A 20,196-nucleotide genomic window follows, 5' to 3' on the forward strand; every position below is an offset into this window, starting at 1 on the left:
CGTGCCCGACTTCCTAGGTCCGAACTCGAAGCCCCTCGATGACCCGAAGTTAAAGGGAATCCCCCTTTGTGATTTTGTGGCCCGTCATAGCCTGGTGGTAAGTGGGAATTCTTTGTACCTTGGTTTCCTAGTCTACTTTTTTAATGAGCTAACATTTCTTCTTTTGCAGACTTCTCTTGCTGCCGTGAAGCTCCGAGCTCAGTACAAAGATTTTGAGGAGCAGCTTCAGTCAGTGAGCATGTCCCGTCAGGCCGAAATAGCGAAGCTTGAGGACGAGAAGAACGCCCAAAAGGCCGAAATAACGAAGCTCTCGGACGAGAAGAAAGATCTCCAGGTCGAGCTCCTTTCCACTCAAAAGGAGGTGGAGGGTTACTTGACGCGTCTGAGGATGGAGGTCCAGAAGAATAAAGACCTCGACGAGGAGCTTCGCAGGTCGAAGAACATGTGGGAGCAAGCCAACTCCGGGCTCACTGGCGAGCTAAATGGAGCGAAGGCGGAACTGCGGAGGGCTGAGGAGCGACTCAAATCAACCGAGGCGGAGCTTAGGGCGGCAAAGGAAGAGCGGACACGGGCGGATGATCGTGCTGTCCGATGCGAGGAGCTTGCCAAGAGGACCATTGACGATATAAGGGCGGAGGTCGGAGAGCAGATGGACGCGGTGCGTAGGGAGACCAGATCCGACACCTGCTCGGCATTTCTGTACACCCTTTGGGTGAACCATCCTGAGATGGATTTCTCCTTCTTTGGTGCACAGGCTGTCGAGGAGGTGGCTCGGTATGCTGTCGAGGCCGCGGAGGATGTTGACGATGCCAGTCCCCTTGACTCGTTTTTGGTCGCAACGCAAGCTCCTCAGGTCGAGGCCGAGCTATTCGGGGTTGCCGCGGCTCAGTCTGGTGAGACTGCCAAGGAGCCTCATGTGGAGGTTGCCGAGGTTTGTCCAGCCGGGGCTGCCGAGGTCGATCTCCAGCCGACCCTATCTACTGAAGCTCGCCCTGTCGAGGTTGATCCTGTAGAACCAAACGCCCCTCTTAGCTAGGATTCCCACATGTATGTTTTTTTTTTTTTTTTTTTTTGTAACGTGAGCTTCATCTAATAATAAAAATTGGCATTTTGTGCACGTTGCCTCAGATTTCTTCGCGAACTCAAGTTAACTCTGACGAGGTTTTGGCATAACGATTCTTGAACCAATTTCGATGAGGTGACTTGAAAGTAACTTCTTCATGGTATAACTTGAAAATCATTTCAACAAGGCTCCCGTATTTTTGAAAGATTCACTGATAAGAAACTTTTGAGTATGTAACTTGATAACGAACTGTTCGAACATAGGTCCAGGTAGATTTGGAATTTTATCAGCTCGTGGACTAACGCTTTTTTAACTAGCTCGTCGATGATAGTTGTAATAATCAGCGCGAACACTCATACTTAGGCAATTTCCAGGAAACCCCGTTCAGCATATTTTGACGAAATAACGAGAGCCTTTCCGAGATATATGTAAAGTCGGATGACCTTGTGATCTCGTCTAACATGTAGTGGCTGAGAAGCTCGTTATAGGTCGTGTGCCTGGTAGGTCGCGAATGGTCTTATTTAGCCAAGTTAAGACGGACCTCAGCTGATAGGGTCCAATACGCAAAATTTGCTAGGATATGAGATTATGCCATGGCCTCGGCTGGCATGTTGAGGCTTTAATAAGTCTTCAATAAATTGGGAGCGAACACTCAGGTAGGTCGCAGACTATGGCTTTAAGCCAAGATAGGAGGACCCCAGCTAGTGAAAGCGCAACCTGTACCACCAAGTTATATGTTCAGGCGGGTCATAGAGTGACCCCAGCTAACACACCATGGCTTGTTATCTCGTTGACTTGTACGGCCAGGATATGTGTCCAGGTAGGTCGCGTTACGGCCTCAGCTAACACCCAGCGGCTTCTACAAGTTTTATTTGAACTAAGAGGAAACACCTAGATAGGTTACAGACCATGGCTTTAAGCCAAGATAAAAGGACCTTGACTAGCGAAACCAAGCTCGGGGTTACTTGTGGAAGTGGTTGCTCAGTAAGTTCCAAACCATGACATAAAGTCCAGATGATTGGTTCTCAGCTCGCAAACCACGACCTGAGGGGGGGACCAAGGTGAATGCTCGGTTAAGCCGTTGACCGTAGCACCGTGGCTAGGTTATTTAGGACTCGGCTCGCAAATCATAGCTTCTCGACCCCTCATTACGGGGGCATTCAATCGAATACCAATAAGAATAAAGTGCAATGAAAGTTCATAAATTCTAACCAGAATCATGAAAGTCATTCGTAATGAAAAAGACGGAGCATAGGCAAGAACGATTACATTTATCTGAAGTAAGGACTAAGGTGTTCTGCGTTCCAAGCTCGTGGGAGAGGGAGACCGTCCATGTTTGCCAGATGATATGCTCCGTTATTCAAATTTTCTTTGATGATAAATGGACCTTCCCAGTTAGGACCTAAGGTGTCATCGCTTGCCGCTCGTGCTCCTGGCAGTACCAGGCGTAGTACCGGATCTCCGACGTTGTAACGTCGGATTCGGACCTTCCTGTTATAGTATCGTGCCACCCTTTGTTGATAAATGGCGATCCTCACGCGAGCTACATCTCTTGATTCCTCGAGCAGGTCCAGATTAGCCGCCAGTAGCTCGTTATTGCGATTTAAGCTGAAGGTGGCCCTTCGGTGGCTGGCCACTTTATTCTCAGCGGGGATCATAGCCTCCGACCCATACGCCATTGAGAATGGGGTTTCTCCAGTGCTGCTTCGGGCTGTTGTCCGATAGGTCCATAGCACTGTTTGCAGTTCATCCACCCAGGCCCCCTTTCTAGCCTTAAGCTTTGTTTTCAGGGTCTGCTTGATTATTTTGTTGACTGCTTCGACTTGCCCATTGGCCTGGGGGTGATCAACGGCAGTGAAACTCTTTTGAATCCCCATTGACTCGCATAATTGGATGAATTGCTCGCTGCTGAATTGGGTTCCGTTGTCCGTTACTATTTGCTGTGGCACCCCGAATCTGCAGATTATGTTATCCCATGTAAAAGCTTGTGTCTTCGCACTGGTGATCTGTGCGAGCTCTTTGGCCTCTGCCCATTTGGTGAAGTAGTCAACTGCCACTATGGCATGTTTGCATCCTCCGCGAGCCGTGGGGAGCGGCCCGATTAGATCCATGCCCCAAATGGCAAAGGGCCAAGGGCTGCTCATCTGCTGCAGGTAAGCCGGCGGAGCTCGCGGAACCTTGGCGAACCTTTGGCACTTCTCGCATTTCTTGACCGTCTCTATGGCATCTTGCTCCACGGTGGGCCAATAAAACCCTTGTCGGAGGGCTTTTTGTGCCAGAGAGAGTGCCCCTACATGATTATCGCAGTGACCTGCATGAATTTCTTTTAGCACAGCCTGGCAATCGGTGCCGTCAATGCACCTCAGGAGCGGGGCTGAGAACCCCCTCTTGTACAGTCTTTCATCGTAGATGCAATATCGGGCGGCTTGAGCTCGCAGGCGACGTGCTTCCAGCTTGTCTTCCGGTAGTTTCCTGTCTTGCAGATACTCCAAGATGGGGGTCATCCATGAGTTTTGTGGCGCCGTGATCAGTAGCGTTTCATCTCGTTGTTCCGTGCTCGGGGTGGCCAAAAAATCGGCAGGTATGTCCCCCAAGAATTCTGCGTCCCGGGCAGTTGCTAGGCGAGCCAGAGCGTCCGCATGAGAGTTCTGGGAATGGGAGATTTGATGCATTTCATATTTTTTGAAAGTGGCTAAAAGTTCGCGTACCTTCTGTAAGTATGCTGCCATCTTTGTGTCTCTGGCCTGGTATTCTCCCCGCACCTGGTTGACAACTAGCTGAGAGTCGCTGAAGATCTCCAAGAATTCAGCTCGTATTTCTTTTGCCAGGCAGAGTCCTGCTAATAAGGCTTCATACTCGGATTCATTATTGGTGGCCAAAAAGTCGAATCTCAGGGCGCAGAGGATTTTGTGACCTTCGGGGCTTATTAGCATAACCCTGGCTCCCGCTCCTTGTTCGTTCGATGATCCGTCGATGTATAGTTCCCAGGACGGTCCTTTCAGGTTTTCCGGCTCCTCGTCAATTGGCCCAGTAAACTCGGCAATGAAGTCTGCCAACGCTTGACCCTTTATCGCCGTCCTTGGTTTGTACTTTATGTTGAACTGAGCGAGCTCAATAGACCATTTTAGTAAGCGGCCTGAGGTATCTGGTTTTTGGAGGATTTGTTTCAATGGGTATTTGGTCAGGACTTCGATTTCATGAGCTTGAAAATAGGGTCGCAGCTTCCTTGATGCCACTATTAGACAGTAAGCCAATTTTTCGATTGGTGCGTACCTTGTTTCTGCATCGATTAGGCTTTTAGAGACGTAATAAATGGGGTGCTGCACCCCTTCTTCCCCCGAACGAGGGCCGCGCTGAGAGCCTGTTGGGATACTCCTAAGTACAAGGTCAACCTCTCTCCCTCCTTAGGTTTGGCGAGCAGAGGGGCCCATCCCATGTACTCTTTTAGTTGTTGGAATGCAAACTCGCATTCTTCTGTCCATCTGAAGTCTTTCTCCTTTTTTAGAAGCTCGAAGAACGGGGCACACTTGTCAGTTGCCTTTGAAATGAAACGGCTCAGAGCCGCGACCTGACCATTGAGGCTTTGCACCTCCTTCTTTCTTATGGGCGACCTCATGTCGAGCAGAGCCTTAATTTTGTCTGGGTTGGCTTCAATGCCTCTGTTGTTTACCATAAACCCAAGAAATTTTCCAGAGGCTACACCGAAGGCGCACTTGAGCGGGTTGAGCTTCATCTGATATTTCCTGAGGACTCCAAACGTTTCTCTTAGATCGGAAACGTGGTCCGTCACTTGCTCGGATTTTACCAGCATGTCGTCAACGTATACTTTCATCCGAGGGATCCTCGACGTTGCTCACCTCGTGTCTGAACCTGGCGATGTAATCCCTTAGTGGCTCGTTTGCTTTCTGGAATACGGTGACGAGGTGGCAAGGTGGCGCGTACTGCCTCCTTAAAGCCCTGTATTGGTTAAGGAACCTCTGTTGGCACTTTTCCCAGCTGTTGATGCTACGACGCGGAAGGCTCCTGAACCAAGCTCGGGGGATGTCTCCTAAGATTGCTGGGAAGGCGCGACATTTAGCCAGCGAGCTGGTTGTCTGTAGATCCATTTGCACGTTGTACGCATCCAGGTAATCATAGGGGTCGCTGTCCCCATTATATTGTGGCATGCTCGGGACCTTAAACCTCCGGGACAGGGGTTCGAGCTCAATCTCTCTGGTGAACGGCGTCCTATCCCCACGGCCATTATTCTGGCTGCGGACTCCTTGTCGTTCTTCCAGCTGTCGCACCCTTTGATACAGCTCTTCCACAGTTGAGTCCGGTCCTTCTGATTGCTGGGCTTGCGATCGCCTGCTTCTTTCTCGGTCTGGGGAGCGGTGAATTGGGGACGGATAGTTATCCCCGATATCCTCTTCCGCGGGTGGGTGTCTCTCCTCCCGCGGTTGGCGGACCCTGCGAGGCGACACCGGTGGGTCGTGGACAGCCCGTGCTTGAGCTTGGGCCAGAATTCTAACCGCGTCAGCGAGTTGCATTACCGTATTCTCCAATGCTTCCTGGCGCTGCTGCCAGTCCCGGATCGTCCCTGTCCCAGTGATTTGGACAGTAGGCTGGACAGGGACCCGTGGTGGTATGCCGGGAGTGTCTCCGGCGGAGGGCGGCAAAGGAGTATCGGCTGTCGGGGCAACGGGTCCTCCATTTGGTGGTAAGTCTCGTGGTCGGTCGTGGTGATTTTCAGGTGGGTCGACCGCCGTCTCGGAACTTCTAGTATTCCTTCCTCTAGCCATGGCTATTGATCAGAGCGGCCCCTTCCTCTAGCGCCAAAATGTCGACGTTCGATTTCGGCCGACCATGATTCGTTTTGGGCCGCGGTGAGTCAATCCAAAAATACCGAGAAGGAAGGAAACCCCCCCCCAAAATTCCAAGCGTGTACACCAGAATCTTTTACGTTGTTCGGCCAGAACGATGCCTAGTCCACGGCCGCCGTCTAATTATTCTCTCAGAGTAGCGGTATCTGATTATTCTTTTCGTCCCTACCCCTCATGGTCTCTTTGATTCCCATTTATATTGAGGGGCTTTTACAATTTAGATAATATATAAAAATACAATGATTGTATAATGGGGGACAAACAGTTCTTATCGCCTTCAGTGGGATTCTCATTACGAGGGGCATGGGCTGTTACAGATAAAGTGATCGGACCCTACCTCTGACTTCTCAGCAGCTTTACCACTCATGCGAGCTAGAGGTTTTAGGCCAGCGATCTGGAGGATATTTCAGGAGCTCGTTAGTCGATTGCTTGGAGCTCGTTGGAGGATTACTGGGAGCTCGCCATATGCTCGCTTTACGAGTTCCGAATCTTTGGTGGAGACTGGACTTTCCTTGACGAGGTCGTCTGGGCCTTCTCGGCCTTGGGTGATTGGGCCGGTCTATCGGACCGAGTCTGGCCCATGCGGGGTGATGCGGGAAATACATATAACATATAGTTAATTTTTAATAATTTTAAAATTAATGTATAATCCCAAATAAAAGTAAAATTAAATCTATGAACTTGCAATATCCAAATTTGCTAACATGTGCAATGGATCAATTGAGTAGCAAAGGGTTCACTAATTTGAGGTGTCCGAAAATATTGTAATCTCTAGAAAGCGAAATTTGGATATATTTTTGAAAAATAATATAATTTTTTTAAAAGATAATATTAATTATTATGGATTATATTTCTGTAGAAGGGCAATAGTCTTTTGGGCCAACCTCAAGTTGAAGAGCTGGGGCTGGGCCCTTCACAAATCCAGGAAGAAAAGCCTTCCCCCTGTGTGTTCCAAGCTTACCTAATAAGCATAATACCAAACAAGTCCCAACCCACAATTCGGACCCACGGCCCAAACCCAGAATATACCAATCAGTGTACTGCACCTATGGAAGGTAGGCCCGCACTCGAACAAGGGCCCCACAAACCGTACGTTTGGCAGATCACACACACTATATATATCTGCGCTCTGATCTGTCGCTCTGCGCTCCACAGGTCAGTGGCCCCACCTCCCAAATTTAATAATCCGTTACAGTCACAAACGGATTCTGGAGGCCCCCCCCCCCCCCCCCGGTTCGCATTCTTTTCTGGATTCGGGTTCGGGTTCCACAGTGAAAGCTCTTTATGATGATAAATTTGGAAAAAGGTGGCCGACTGACGAGGGAAGGTGGGGATCGGAATCGGAATCGGATTTCCCCATTTTACAGCTTCCCTTCTAATTTCTTTGTTTATTTTAATAAGTTTGAGATACTTATTAAAATTTGATCCTAAACCATTAATAGAAGAAGAAGTACATCTATTCAATATTCATTATTATGAGGTATACTTTTAATTTAATTTAAGTCGACTGAGATGAGATGTTTGTAGGTACGAACGAGACAGAGAGTGGCCCCAGTCATTCCCCCCCCCCCCCGCCCCACACGTACGCCACCACACCACACGAGTGCCACTTTCACATGACTACCATTTATGTCTACGCACTTTTCTTTCTGCCCCAGCCACCCCCCCACTTTTAGTAATATTACACTTGTGTCCACCACACTTCCCCTACCTCGTATTATCCCCCTTTCAACAGTGGCATCTTCGTAATAACCACTTCCTTCTCCACCGGGCCCCACCCCTCCTCCCCCCTTCCCCTCCCCGCCCCGCCCCCTCCTTCTCTCTCATCTTTGACTTAGACTCACACGCAAAACCAAACCAGTAATCATCATCATCATAGAGCTTCAAACTCTCCAAATCTTTTCCTTCCACTTTCTACTCCTCCTCCTTCCCTTCTGCAACCCCATTATTCAGTACTTCTTCAATCACTTTATATATAGCTCCGTAAATCCTTTTCTGGGATACTTCTACTTCTTCCTCCTAAAATACGCAGACCCAGCTCGGCGATGGGCGGAATGCTCCGCCACCGCCGCAGTCAGACGCAGCCTTCGTTTGCCACGGTAACCGCCGTGGTTTTCCTCCTATTCGCCTCGTCTTCCGCCTTCAGCCTCTGCCCGACCCGGCAACTTGGTGAGCCCACTCAATGCCCAGAACGAGCCTGGAATGTTAATTGTAACAAAGTTTACTTTCTTCGTCTTTGCCAGGTGGGGGAGTGAGGGAGGAGGGAGAAGAAGGGAGGCGGCCAAGCGGGTGGAAATTTTGGGGGAGAGTGCTAATGACTCAGAAGCGACTCAGCTTGCCGGGATCGTCGCCACCTACGTGCAGATCCAAGTGCGGGAGTTGCAGCCCCTGTAAGGCGGTTCACGTGCCGATTCAACCCGGTTTTAGCGTGCCGTTGGAGTACTACCCGGAGGCTTGGCGATGCAAGTGTGGAAACAAGCTGTTCATGCCGTAGAGAGAATTGAATTTGAGGAACAAAGCAAAGCGAATATGCACAGAGACAACACAAATTTCAAGTCTTTACTTTGATTATATATACTGATCGTATGTATAATATCTACTCATGCTGTCATGTGATGAGATGAGAGACAGAACGTTGGAAATGTAAGTTTTGGTTTAAGCACTCTCTCTCTCTCTTGTTCATGAGTACTTTCTTTCTTTCTTTCTTTTTGTGTTTTTCCACTTGCATCAGTGCGAATGATATTATGAGAGGAAGATTGGAGTGAAAGCTGTAAACTGAGATGAGCTTCTTTCTTTAGGAGGAAAAGATGGAAAACTGTAATGTGTCACTATGATCAGTATATTTGCTTTTTTGGTTTTTCCTCTTCGACTCATCTATGATTAAATTTAGCAACTCATTAAATAAAAAAAAGAATACTTGACAAGCTTTAAACGATTTTGAGCTACAGAATGTTTTGTTTAGTTTAGTTAATTAATGCGACTATATAGCAAGCATTAAATGCGACTATATAGCAAGCATTAAATTCTCTCTCTCTCTCTCTCTCTCTCTCTCTGTGGATGTACTGTAAATTGAAGGACACTGGCGTTTTCCACCTCAGAGCCCATCTATTTTTAATTTTTAACATTAGTCCATTCCCTGTTAGTTGTGCTTCATATATTTCTAAAACGAAACCAATACTTAAGTAGGGGTTTTTAAGAAAGACGAAAAAGAAAATGAAAGGAAATGCGTCCGCAGAATACGACAATATATCTCAGTTCCACCCAAAACTTGAAAAGATTATGAGCTCCATAATACCTCGTTTTGTCTAGAATTTCTTGGTTTAATTAGTTTGGTTATTGAATGTGGCGAGCTGGCTACCATTTTGGATTTATGTCTTCAACGCTGCGGAGATATATATTCATCAGCTGCAGTGGAAGGAGAAATGGGTTGGTTTTTTGGCAGATCGGGAAAGACGCAGAGAGGCTTTTGAATTTGCATGTGATCAGAGAAGAGAAGAGATGGGTTTCCATGATTCCATTATTTCTGATGATGAAATGAAATAATAATAGTTATATTTTTCGGAGGGAGGGAGGGGAACTTCACATGCATCTTGAAAAGTGCGAATGATTGCACCTTCTTGACGAACTTCCTTCACTGTATTCTCTGCTTGTTTTTTTCTGTTCATGGAGAAAGATGTATAGACAGATACATGGAGAGAGAGAGAGAGAGAGAGAGAGAGAGAGAGAGAGCGGCATTCATTTCTAATACGAATTTGCTGTTTTCTCCGTATTGTACCCGAAAGTTCAGACATACAATATTTAATTTCACACCCCCCTCCTTGAATTGCCAAAAGGTACCCAAAATCTTTTAATTTATGTGTAGAAGCTCTTCTGTTGCAGTTTCATGATATACGATGTCCCGTCTTTCTTTTGCTCGACTTTTGCAAGCTTCATAGACAATATAACTATAAAATCACCATTAACCTATTGCCCAATAGCGTCAATGGGCTCAGGTGTTCTGAATTTTAAATTATTTCCTTCTTAAGTTTGGAATAGCATAATTTTATTTATTAAAAGAAAAAAACTTCAATAAAATTTCATTTTGAATTAATATTACGAGATTTGAAAAAGCAAGAGTTGGATTAGGTTACATGGAAGTAGGGGAGACAAGTAGGGCAAGAGGGTGAGGTGGCTCCAAAACCCTAATGTCAAGTCATCAGTCTCTGCCCATACCAACTTGGCACGCAATTATTTACTTTTCTTTTCAGAGAACGGGAAGCGAAAAAAGAAAGAAAGAGGGACATGATTGAAGTGATATTTGATTTGACACAATGTTGGCACCGGCCGGTTGCGAATTAGGTATACTTTCTCCAAGTGGACCCCGCTTTCCATCTGTCTCTCTGTCAATCCGCCATCTTCTTCTTCTAACTTCTTCTTCCTCCATGTTCAGTCGTCTTTCTTTTACGGCGTCCCCTTCGCTTCCACTCTTCTACAGTGCTATGTTTTCGAGCTTTCATGGAGCATGCTTCCATTCCATGCCCACTTGGATTCTTACTCTTGCAGCTCCATTAACCACGCAAATGTATTATGAACCCACAAAACGTGCTAAAGAAAAGAAGCTTGTTCTGTCAAGAAAACAACCAAATTTAACTCTACGGAATTAGTTTCATTCTATGACAAGTTGAATTATCCTGTGACGTGGAAAAAGAAATTAATTAAGCTGCAAGTTAATGCATACAAGCAGGCAGAACAGTAAGGAAGCTACTGAGCTACCTAAATGGGATATTATAATTATATAAATATATATCACTTTATAAGGGCCCAAAAATAAATAACTTTGTGCCAATGGCCGGGCTAGCTGTAAGTGATGCATGTAGAATAGATTATAAATATGTTGACACAGAGATACGAGTATATGTGGAAAATACTACAGGGGCTGGTTCCCTGTTTTGTTTCCCTTTTTGTCTAGAAATGGATTTGATTCAGCAAAAACCATACATCTCTAAGAAGCTAAGGAGTAATGTGCGCAAGAGGTGGGACACTTAGGTTTGTAAACTGCCCTAAATAATAAATGGGAAATGCTACTCTATAAAATGGTTGACAAATATAATTCAAATGACAAAAATATCTTCCACCCAATTACTAATTCACCATCACTGCTCTTGGCCACCTCCCTTCTTCTCTCTTCCCCCCCCTCCCTCCCATGACTACCTTTAGCAATCGCCGCCTCGTTACCCCGTGCCGTCTCGTCACTGTTGTTGCCTTGCTGATGCATCTTATCGCTGTTATTACTGTCATCTCGCTAGCCGATGTATCCTCGTCGTCGTTATCTCCTTATCATTGTATCCTCGCCACCTAATCGTTGCAAGCTCATGCCAATCAGGCTTCATCGCGGATAAAGATAAGCGATGAAGGTCGATCGGGCCTCCTCCGTAGTGGACAAAGAAGAGAGAGCAAAGAAAATGAGACAAATGGGTGGAATTTTTTTTATCATGTCATGCACGTGTAACACGGTGTATAATAAATTGCCCTAAAGATGTTAACATTATGGTATGAGTCTTTACACCCCTTTTGTCTACCAGAAAACCCATCCAGTTACGATTTTAAAAACTATCTGATAGTTTCAACATAAGAAATATTAAGAAATTAAAATATCTTTGGTACTTTTATTGGGTCATCTTGGCAATCATCATATTAAACAATTAAATGACAGTTGACTATAGTAAAAGCCACAAGCGTTGGCTTATGGTGACAGGAATAATCCTATCAAGACCCACTTAACTTCTTCTTCTTCCGCACACAGATATCTCTTTCATTCTCTAAAGAAGAAATGAAAGCTTCATATCATAAGACAGTTAACAGTGTATAACAAGCTAGCCAATATATCTTCGAATTGATTGTAAGTCTACAAGCCACAGAAAAGCAACCATATATGGAAACTGTGGAAATCGAATCAAATCAAACCTTCGTATACAGCAACTGTAGAAAGGAAAATTTTAAACTTCCATATCAATGGAGTTGAGTTTTCACTAGAGAGAATCAACTTTCTGAAGCTCCACCGGCGTCACCGTCTGCCCGTATCTCACCGCCATCAAATCACTCAAATCGCCCTCCAAGTAAGCTCTCATGAACGCCACCGTAATCCCCGCTACAAACCGCCGCATCGGCCCTCTACTCCTCCCATTCTTGCACAAACAGTACGTCGCCTTCCCCCTTATCCCGCCGGTGTTATCGTCCAGCATGTCGACGTGGCCGTAGTCCTTGGCCACAAAATAGAACGCTGGCTTCCGGCACTCGCCGTAAAAGTTCTCGTGGTTCACTCCCTTTGGCGCGCAGGCAGGGAAGAACGGGTTCTTCTTCACCTCGCCCAAACCCGACCCGATCACCATCACCGCCATGTCCAGATCGAACGAGTGCGGGATGTAGGTGAGCACCGCCGGCGGAGTTTGCTTGCCCTTGTCCATGCCGTCAACCGGATCTATGCCGATTAGGGCTGAGAATTTCAGGGAAGCGGTAGCTGTTCTACCGAGCGCAAGCGCAAATGCGGCCTTGCCTCCCCGGCTATGGCCGGACAATGCGATCTTGCTCAGGTTTGGCCGAACATTGGCCGGAAGCAACTTCTGGAGGCCTTCCGGTAACCAGTTTGTTATTGCCGCTGCCGACCTGATTTCTTCCGTCGAATCGGGTCCGGCCACAGTGTATAGCTGTTGCATTGCAAAACGAAAATTTGTAACTTTGCAGAGTTATCAAGACAAATAATTTAAAAAAATTGACTGTGTTCAATCTCCATGCAACGGGATCATTTGCTAACTAAATATAATTTGCACCCAGAAGAACCCAATTTTATACAATCTCCATTTTGATAATTACTTTTCTTAGAGATTTTATTGTTTGGACGTGGACATGCATTCTGAATACACAACTATATAGTGTCCGCAGCAAACAACAGTTGAATTAGGTTTTCTATATCTATTCTTATATATATCTCTTATTCATAATGAGAATAGGTTTTATCCCTGTAAGATGTGAACTTGACAGAGCTGATTAGCAGGAGAGAAAATAGAGAAGAAGATGAATATCCTTAGAGAAAAACAAAAAACACAAAAAAGAAATTAAAGAAGAAATGGACCTGAGGAGCAATGACGATGAAGCCATGGGAAGCGACGTGCTGGATGAGCTGAGAGTAGAAAGAGTTGGAGAGGAGATAGCCATGGAGGAGGAGGAGCAGTGGGAACTCGCCGGATTCATCTCCCGATGGTGTGGCAATCAAGAGCGGCTTCGGAGGGGGAACGGATGTCGAGACCCATCGCTCCGGATCGAGGCTTAGAGTAGCAGTTGTGTAGTTGCCGGCATCGAACACTTTAGCAGTAGACATGTATGAATTAATACTTATTATTGAAGCTTTCTTCTTGCTATAGTCTTTTGTTTATGGTCGCTTGCTTGGGATAAGGTTCGTGGTTATGTGGGTAGGTGGGTGGCCTTTAGAGCCCCACCCACCTTGATAGCACCATAGCAATAATTCGGATTGGCCTCTCTTCCCTTCCCAGTGGGAAATTGGGAAACTTGGAGTTGGAGGCATCGGTAGATATTTTAGCCCATTTTGGTTTTAAGTTCAAGCATTTTACGAAATAAATAATTATAATAGTGAATTAGCACAATTTCAAACAAGACCTTATTAATTAGTCTGCCGGTTGTCCATGACTTTGAATTATTATTTAGTAGCAAAGCCCATTCGGCATCTTCATAACTTGAATCAAATGAATCAATTTGGATCTGATCCGCCAGAGTTGGACCTTTCTTCGGGCAGAAAAATAGGCCCAAATCTCTGAAATCTAATCTCCATTGGATCTGGCCCACATCCTTGATTGACAGACGTACTTAAATGCCTTGGTAGTTAGATTCATTTTATTAGGCCTTTTTAAAGTTGGGCCTCATTAGATTTACTTAATTGGGCCATTTGGTTACCAAGTCCCATTAAGTTCATTTTATTAGGTCATTTTTCTAATTGTATCTCATTAAACTTATTATATTGAGACATTTTCTAAATTGTGACTGATTAAATTTATTTTGAGTAGTGTTCCAGACCTCTCTCCAGTTGGAAAAATGAATTCTCCTGACTCACTTAGAGGTTGATAAATAAATTTTAATTAATTTTAGTAAATTTTAACATTTAATAAATAATTTTTAATATTTATCTAATTAATAAAAAAATAACAAATTTATGGACTCAAGAAATTCATCAATCAAGGCTACTGCTACACACTTAATTGTGATTCTGCACAATTAGAAGTGATAAAAGACTATCATTAAAACACTATCACAACATACTATCAACTCAGTTTATTATTTAAAATACTGATATTTTTCTCGAAATTAAGGGCCCAAATGGGTGAAATCAGCCATTTATTTTTAGACTTTGATTTTTTGACATATTTCTTACTTGGCTGAGTTATAATGAGATTTTGTATCTTTAATTAACATAACATGTAGATAAAAACTGTTATTTAAACATTCAAGTTTTAATACTTTTATTAACACTTTACATTAACATTAATTCAAAATATTAATAAGAGTATTAAATTTAAATATTCAAATAATAATTTTACAAATATAAATAATAATTAAAAAAGAGCTAGAGATTGAGTCACAAGAAATAATTAAATTCCTAAAACCCTTCTTTTCTCTTTCAAAAGTACCCATTACATATAAAGGGATAGGATGCGGTAGTTTAATGGGGGTAACTTACTATTCCCTGCATCCCACTGACAAAGTGGGACTCAGCCAACTTTACCTATGATTAGATAAATTATTGATATGATAAATCCAAAGAAAATTATTACATAAAGTGGAAGAAGAGGCAATCAAGATAAAGGGCAACAACAATTAGAGGGGGGGCGCTAATCATCTCCACAAGATGATGGATCAAAAGTGCACCCAGAACTAAAATCCATGTCTTTATCTTTCCCTCATTCTTTACTCAAAATGGGATTCTTCTCTTTATTGACTGCCCCAGTCCAAGATACCTCTTTTCTTTCCTCAAGAATGCAAGAACAAAGGCAAAGCCTTGCAATCACATGGTTTCCAAAGCTTTCATTCACATGACCACTTTAACAGCTCAAAAACATAAAAGAAAAAAGAGCAAAACCCATATGCCCATATATATATATATATATTAAAAGAGACCATATATATAAATACTTTAGTTCCTCTCTTTTTTTACAACCCAAAAGAACAAAAAGGAAAAAAAAAAAAAAAGAAGCACCCACCAAATACCTGAACATATTGGTTAGTCCAAAGCCTCCCAAGGGGCCATGAATTCTATACCAAATTCCCCATTCTCCCAAATTCTAATACTATCTTATTCTACTTGGAACTTCAAATTCTGTGTTTATTGCTTCTTTCACCTGCAATGGAGAGCAGCCTAGCCACACCCTGAGTCCAAATGTCACACTCCCTCTGGTTCCGGCACTCGAATTCGACCAGGCCGCGCGTCAAGGTCTTCAGTCCGAAGTACCGGCGGTGTTCGCCGCCCTCAAGCAGGTGGCGGCCCGGCCAGGCGGGGATATCTTTACATACTTCCACCACAACATCTGGAAATTCAAAGGGCGGGGGGCAAATTTAGAGTCCAGAGATACCATCTTTTGGTGCTTTTCAACTTTAGTTGGGGGGGGGGGGGGCAATTCCCTTTCTCAAATCCCTATATAGAAGAAGCCCCACCCCCTTCATTTTAGTTTCCACACTAAGAAAGACAAAAGCAAGAGGAAGCTTACTCTTTTTCTTTTTTGTGATGGTCCCAGCAACGTGCCTGCTCTTCATCTTGAGTATTACCTGCAAATCCAGAGGCACAAGGTTTTAGAAACTAAATTCTGAAATCAAAAGATAAAAATGGTTCATTGGGCCTGTTGTGTTTAATCATGATCGATTTTCCTAATTTCAACTTTTTCAGCAGAATCTTAATTTAAGACTGCATGGCCCCCACATTATCCCCAAAAACTAGTTAAAGCACAAGCTAGTTACCGATCAAATCAGGTTGTTTTCGTTTGTTTTCTGTAGGAACGGACTGACTTAAGATAAGTTCATTGCTCTTCTCGCAGCCAGGAATGAAGGAGAGAGAAAATATTACCTGACCCATCCTGTTGATATAAACAGACACTACTTTCCAATGGAGATCTCCTGCATCAATGATGGCAATCAATGTTATCCTCCAATTCGTTCTCTAGGCAACAACATAACATATAGCAAGACTTAGATAAACAGATACCTTTGCGAGTTCGCTTGAGGAGTTCACAACCTCGGGCCAGCAACTCCCGACTGCATATGCCTAAGAAGTTCTCTTCAGGAACAAGCTCACCACTGAAGCTACCATTGGAGCTGCCATTACTACCGTTGCCAGCTCCATTACCAACCCCTATTCCTTTCTCCACTGGAATCACCGCTGCTATATTCCAGACTTCTTTCAACGCCCTAGCCTTCAATGTGGCTGCCCCACGGAGAGCTACATCACAACCACACCACAGTTAATGCGCTAACAAGAATTGCAGAATGCAAAGCATTCATGCTAAAAACTTAGCCAGCAAATGGTAAACTGTAAACAACCCAACTGTGGTAACTGAATTAATAAAGTTGGAACAGTGTGGCGTCAATAGCTCAAAATAATATCCATAACACATTAGTTTCCATACCAGTGGCAGCTGCCGCTGTTAAAGTCATGATATCTCCGGCTGACCGGACATTAACAGCAGAGCTAACAACGGAGGCAAGGTGTTCACGCTCTGCCCCCATGGTCTCAGCAGCTTCAACACACTGCGCTGCCACCAATGTGGCAGCTGATGCAACCGCCATATCTGTCTTGGCCCTCTGCTCGTCCTTCCCCGAGCCTGAAGAGGCAGCGGTGGCAGCAGCAATGGCAGCCACTGCTGCAGCAACTCCAGCAACCGAGACCGCAGCATGGAGCTGTGCATTGTGGGCCCTAGTTTCTTCCTTCTTCTTCTCCCTCCTGTCCTTCAACCACCTTCCCACCGTCTTCCCTCCACCAGTGGCCACCGCTCCGCTGCCACCAGTGGACCAAACGTATGGAGCATTTATTGGGTTATTCAGACGAGCAAACTGCACAAACATTTACACATCAGTCACCCGTATAGTAAGCACCTCTGGCGTGAAAAGAACAATTTAACAATCCGTAAGAATAATGGGCAGGAGGGACAACAATTTATCGATTTATAGTCCTATATGAACTCCCCACCCACCTTGCGGTCTGGGATTTCACAATTCATAATTGTGCCTACAGTTCAACAATAATGGGCAGAAATCAACCATCTTAGAAACTAGCCCTCGCTCGAAAGACTGAAATCCTCACCACTACAGGAATTTAACATATCACTAGATAATCACCCAAGTTCATGGTTACAATTGCAATTATTCTTATATCACTGGAAACATATTCTTAAACCATGCTTCGAAACGCCAAGAATGAATAATTGTGACTCCTTACAGAGGCCTAATATAACTACGCAATAATAAATGGTACAACATATATGCTTAGCTTATACAATTGTACAATAATCTGCGAGAAACTTGTATCCATGTGCTTATGTCTGTAGTCTATAGGCTATGTACATATCTATCTATCTGTACGAATGTGTACAGAGACATTAAAATGCCAAACTGGACCTTCTGAACAATATATTAAAAGTTACTATATCCAGCGAAAGTTTTACTTCTTCCGGAAGATAAGAGTGTGTTAGTGGTGAAACCGGATCTTATTTTAATTGTTCACTCAGGAACAGGAGTGATTCAGCTCTTTGTATGGAAGAAAGCGCAACGTCTATACGTATTCTAATCCATCTGGGGTGCAAGTGTAATTAAAAGAGACATTGTTGGTTGCAGAGAAAGCTGAAACCTCTCTCTCTCTCTCTCTCTCTCTCTCTCTGTTCAGGGTTCGTACTCTTCTTAACCAAAAAAAAGAGAAAACAAAAACCATATCGGGGTTGCTGGGCATGTGTATCAGACACCGGCAAACATGTCAGATGATCGGCGAGAATGCATCACAGACATGCGGAGGTATTCAAACTTCGATACGTTTTAAGAAAGAGATAGAGAACCTTGTCGTCGATTTCGGAGGGGGAAACTGGCGGGCTGTCGGTCAGAGAGCCTCCGTTCAAAGGCCCACTGCTGTGGGACAGTCTTCCTGAAGTCCGCGGCGACACCTCCTGCTGGAAAACCCAAAAAGAATACGCATCATTGAAGGTTTGCGGAATTGTTTAATGGTGAAAATACAAAGAAAACAGAGCAAAAATTGGGTTTTATTGTAATCTGTCAATATGCCAGTGGGTTGATGATTATTGAAGGTAAAAGATTATTGAAAATGAAGCATAGACAACCCAGAGAAAGAGTGCCTGGTGTCTGTATTTTAATGCCGTCCTCGAGAAAATAGAAAGCCGCTTCGGTAATTCCAAGAAGGACTTTGGTTTGGGTTTGTTTCCCCGTGAACTCAAACCCGGAAAATTAACATCTCCATGGAGAAAGAAACCACAAAGAACAAAAGACGGTGAATTATGAGAAAGCAAATACAATGAAAAATGGCATGAAATCGCCAAAATTAACGTCCGATTTCCAGAAATATAAGAAGAGGACAACTTGGGCAAGACCAAACCGACAGAATATCCATAGTTTTGTCAAGACGTAGGCACTGGAGGTTTTGGCATATATACTCACAGACTGCGACATTATGCGTTCCATGACAAGCTGCGAAGTCTCGGAGGAAGCAAACGAGAAAGGGTTGCCGGACACAGTTGCCGCCTCCTCGGCCTCTCCGGCGAGTTCCTCCGGAATAGCTTCCCCGGCAGTGTCACGGCCACCTGCTTTGACACCGGCGGCCAAGGTCTTGGTGAGAATCTGGGCCGGGGAGAGAGCTCTGGAAAGTTGGAGAGCGGAGGCGCTCCAGGAGCGGGACAAGAACTCCATGGGCTCATGCGGAGTCTCCGGCGGCCGGAAGGGGTCTGGTTGCAGCGGTGGGTCCATCTGAGCTGCAATACAATACAATACAACAAAGCTTTGGCACAGGGAGAGAGATTTGAAGTTTGGATTTATCGAGTTCAGCTTGAGGCAGGGCCGGAGCCTGCAATTGCTTGCTTTTATATACAGCGTGGCCACTGTCCACTGTGACTCCGAGGACAGACCGCCCCCCCGGCCCGCCCAAATTACCAGCTGAGCTGCTGGGTCTATTTTTACAATTTACAAAAGCTACCTCTTTTACTTTTTAATATGAAAAAATATATTTTTTGTTTTTTTTTTTTTTGGGGGGGGAGGGGGAGTCCTGCAGTGTAGTGTAGAGAGGGGGGGGGGGGGGGGAGGGGGAGTCCTGCAGTGTAGTGTAGAGTAACACCTTTCAATTGTCCATTTAAGGGTGGGGGGGGGGGGCAAAGGGCAACAAACATGGAATGGAATTATCCACCTCCTCGCAGTACGCTTCTCAGTTAAAAACAGCAACCAAACTAGTCTCTATTTTTTCTTAAATAAAATAAATAAATTTGAACAGTTAAGTTTGGTCTCTATCTCCCTCATTTTTTTTATCATTAGTACTCATCATTTATAAATTGAGAGTCTCGTTTAAGGGATGGGCCAACCTTGGACCCGATTTGTGAGTGCAAAATGGGACCCACTTCACTCGACCTAAGTCGAGTTTTTGGCAAATTGATCTTCAGCTCACAAAGCTTAACAAGTCAAGATCAACAAAAATTTGTTACTTCCACCTTTTTTAAAATTGTTTTAAAATATAAATATTTTATTTAATTAATATAAATATATTTAAATATATAAATATTTTATTTATAAAATAAAATTTTAAAACGTAAAAATTAAATATTTAAAAATTGAAAAATCGAATAGTTTCCAAAATCTAAGTTGAAAAGTAGTATTAAATTTTATAGATATTTAAAAACTATTTCATATTTTAAATTTAAATTCTAAAATTTGAGCCAGATTAATACTTATTTATATATTTAGAATTTTTTAAAGTGATTATAATTTTTTATGCACGAGTTGTAAATTTTCTTATAAAAGTAGGTGCAAAATATAAATTATTCAAAATTTATTGATTCTCATTGTAAATTTTTGTCATTATTTATATAATTTTTAAAATATTAAACTAAGGGCAATAATTAAGTACCAATAAAAAATCATACATCATTACCCTACCCTAAGAACGATGGTTAATATTACTCTAAAATTAAATATCAAAAATTCAACTTTAAAATTAAATTATTTATAATTTCATTTAAATTATTAGACTCA

The 20,196-nt window shown here is 43.9% G+C and overlaps 3 protein-coding genes across 3 annotated transcripts; 1 reads left to right on the forward strand and 2 right to left on the reverse strand.

Annotated features, from left to right (window-relative positions):
- Positions 1-7,723: 7,723 nt before the first annotated feature.
- On the forward strand, positions 7,724-8,785 carry LOC127800144 (EPIDERMAL PATTERNING FACTOR-like protein 5). Its single transcript, XM_052334592.1, has 2 exons — positions 7,724-8,094; positions 8,169-8,785. Exons 1-2 carry the CDS (start codon positions 7,971-7,973, stop codon positions 8,417-8,419), a joined length of 375 nt encoding a protein of 124 aa, XP_052190552.1. The 5' UTR covers positions 7,724-7,970; the 3' UTR covers positions 8,420-8,785.
- Positions 8,786-11,768: 2,983 nt separating this feature from the next.
- Positions 11,769-13,460, reverse strand: LOC127798884 (chlorophyllase-2). Its single transcript, XM_052332528.1, has 2 exons — positions 13,034-13,460; positions 11,769-12,608 (listed from the first exon to the last, which is right to left on the reverse strand). The coding sequence occupies exons 1-2, from the start codon at positions 13,277-13,279 to the stop codon at positions 11,934-11,936; spliced, it is 921 nt and encodes a 306-aa protein (XP_052188488.1). The 5' UTR covers positions 13,280-13,460; the 3' UTR covers positions 11,769-11,933.
- Positions 13,461-15,030: 1,570 nt separating this feature from the next.
- LOC127800809 (VAN3-binding protein-like) lies at positions 15,031-19,097 on the reverse strand. The gene is made up of 7 exons (XM_052335637.1): positions 18,619-19,097; positions 18,006-18,116; positions 16,587-17,010; positions 16,166-16,399; positions 16,028-16,077; positions 15,675-15,732; positions 15,031-15,494 (listed from the first exon to the last, which is right to left on the reverse strand). Exons 1-7 carry the CDS (start codon positions 18,922-18,924, stop codon positions 15,280-15,282), a joined length of 1,398 nt encoding a protein of 465 aa, XP_052191597.1. The 5' UTR covers positions 18,925-19,097; the 3' UTR covers positions 15,031-15,279.
- Between the last annotated feature and the right edge of the window lie 1,099 nt (positions 19,098-20,196).

This window comes from Diospyros lotus, chromosome 4 (genome assembly GCF_014633365.1).
Source record: "Diospyros lotus cultivar Yz01 chromosome 4, ASM1463336v1, whole genome shotgun sequence".
Taxonomy (NCBI): domain Eukaryota; kingdom Viridiplantae; phylum Streptophyta; class Magnoliopsida; order Ericales; family Ebenaceae; genus Diospyros; species Diospyros lotus.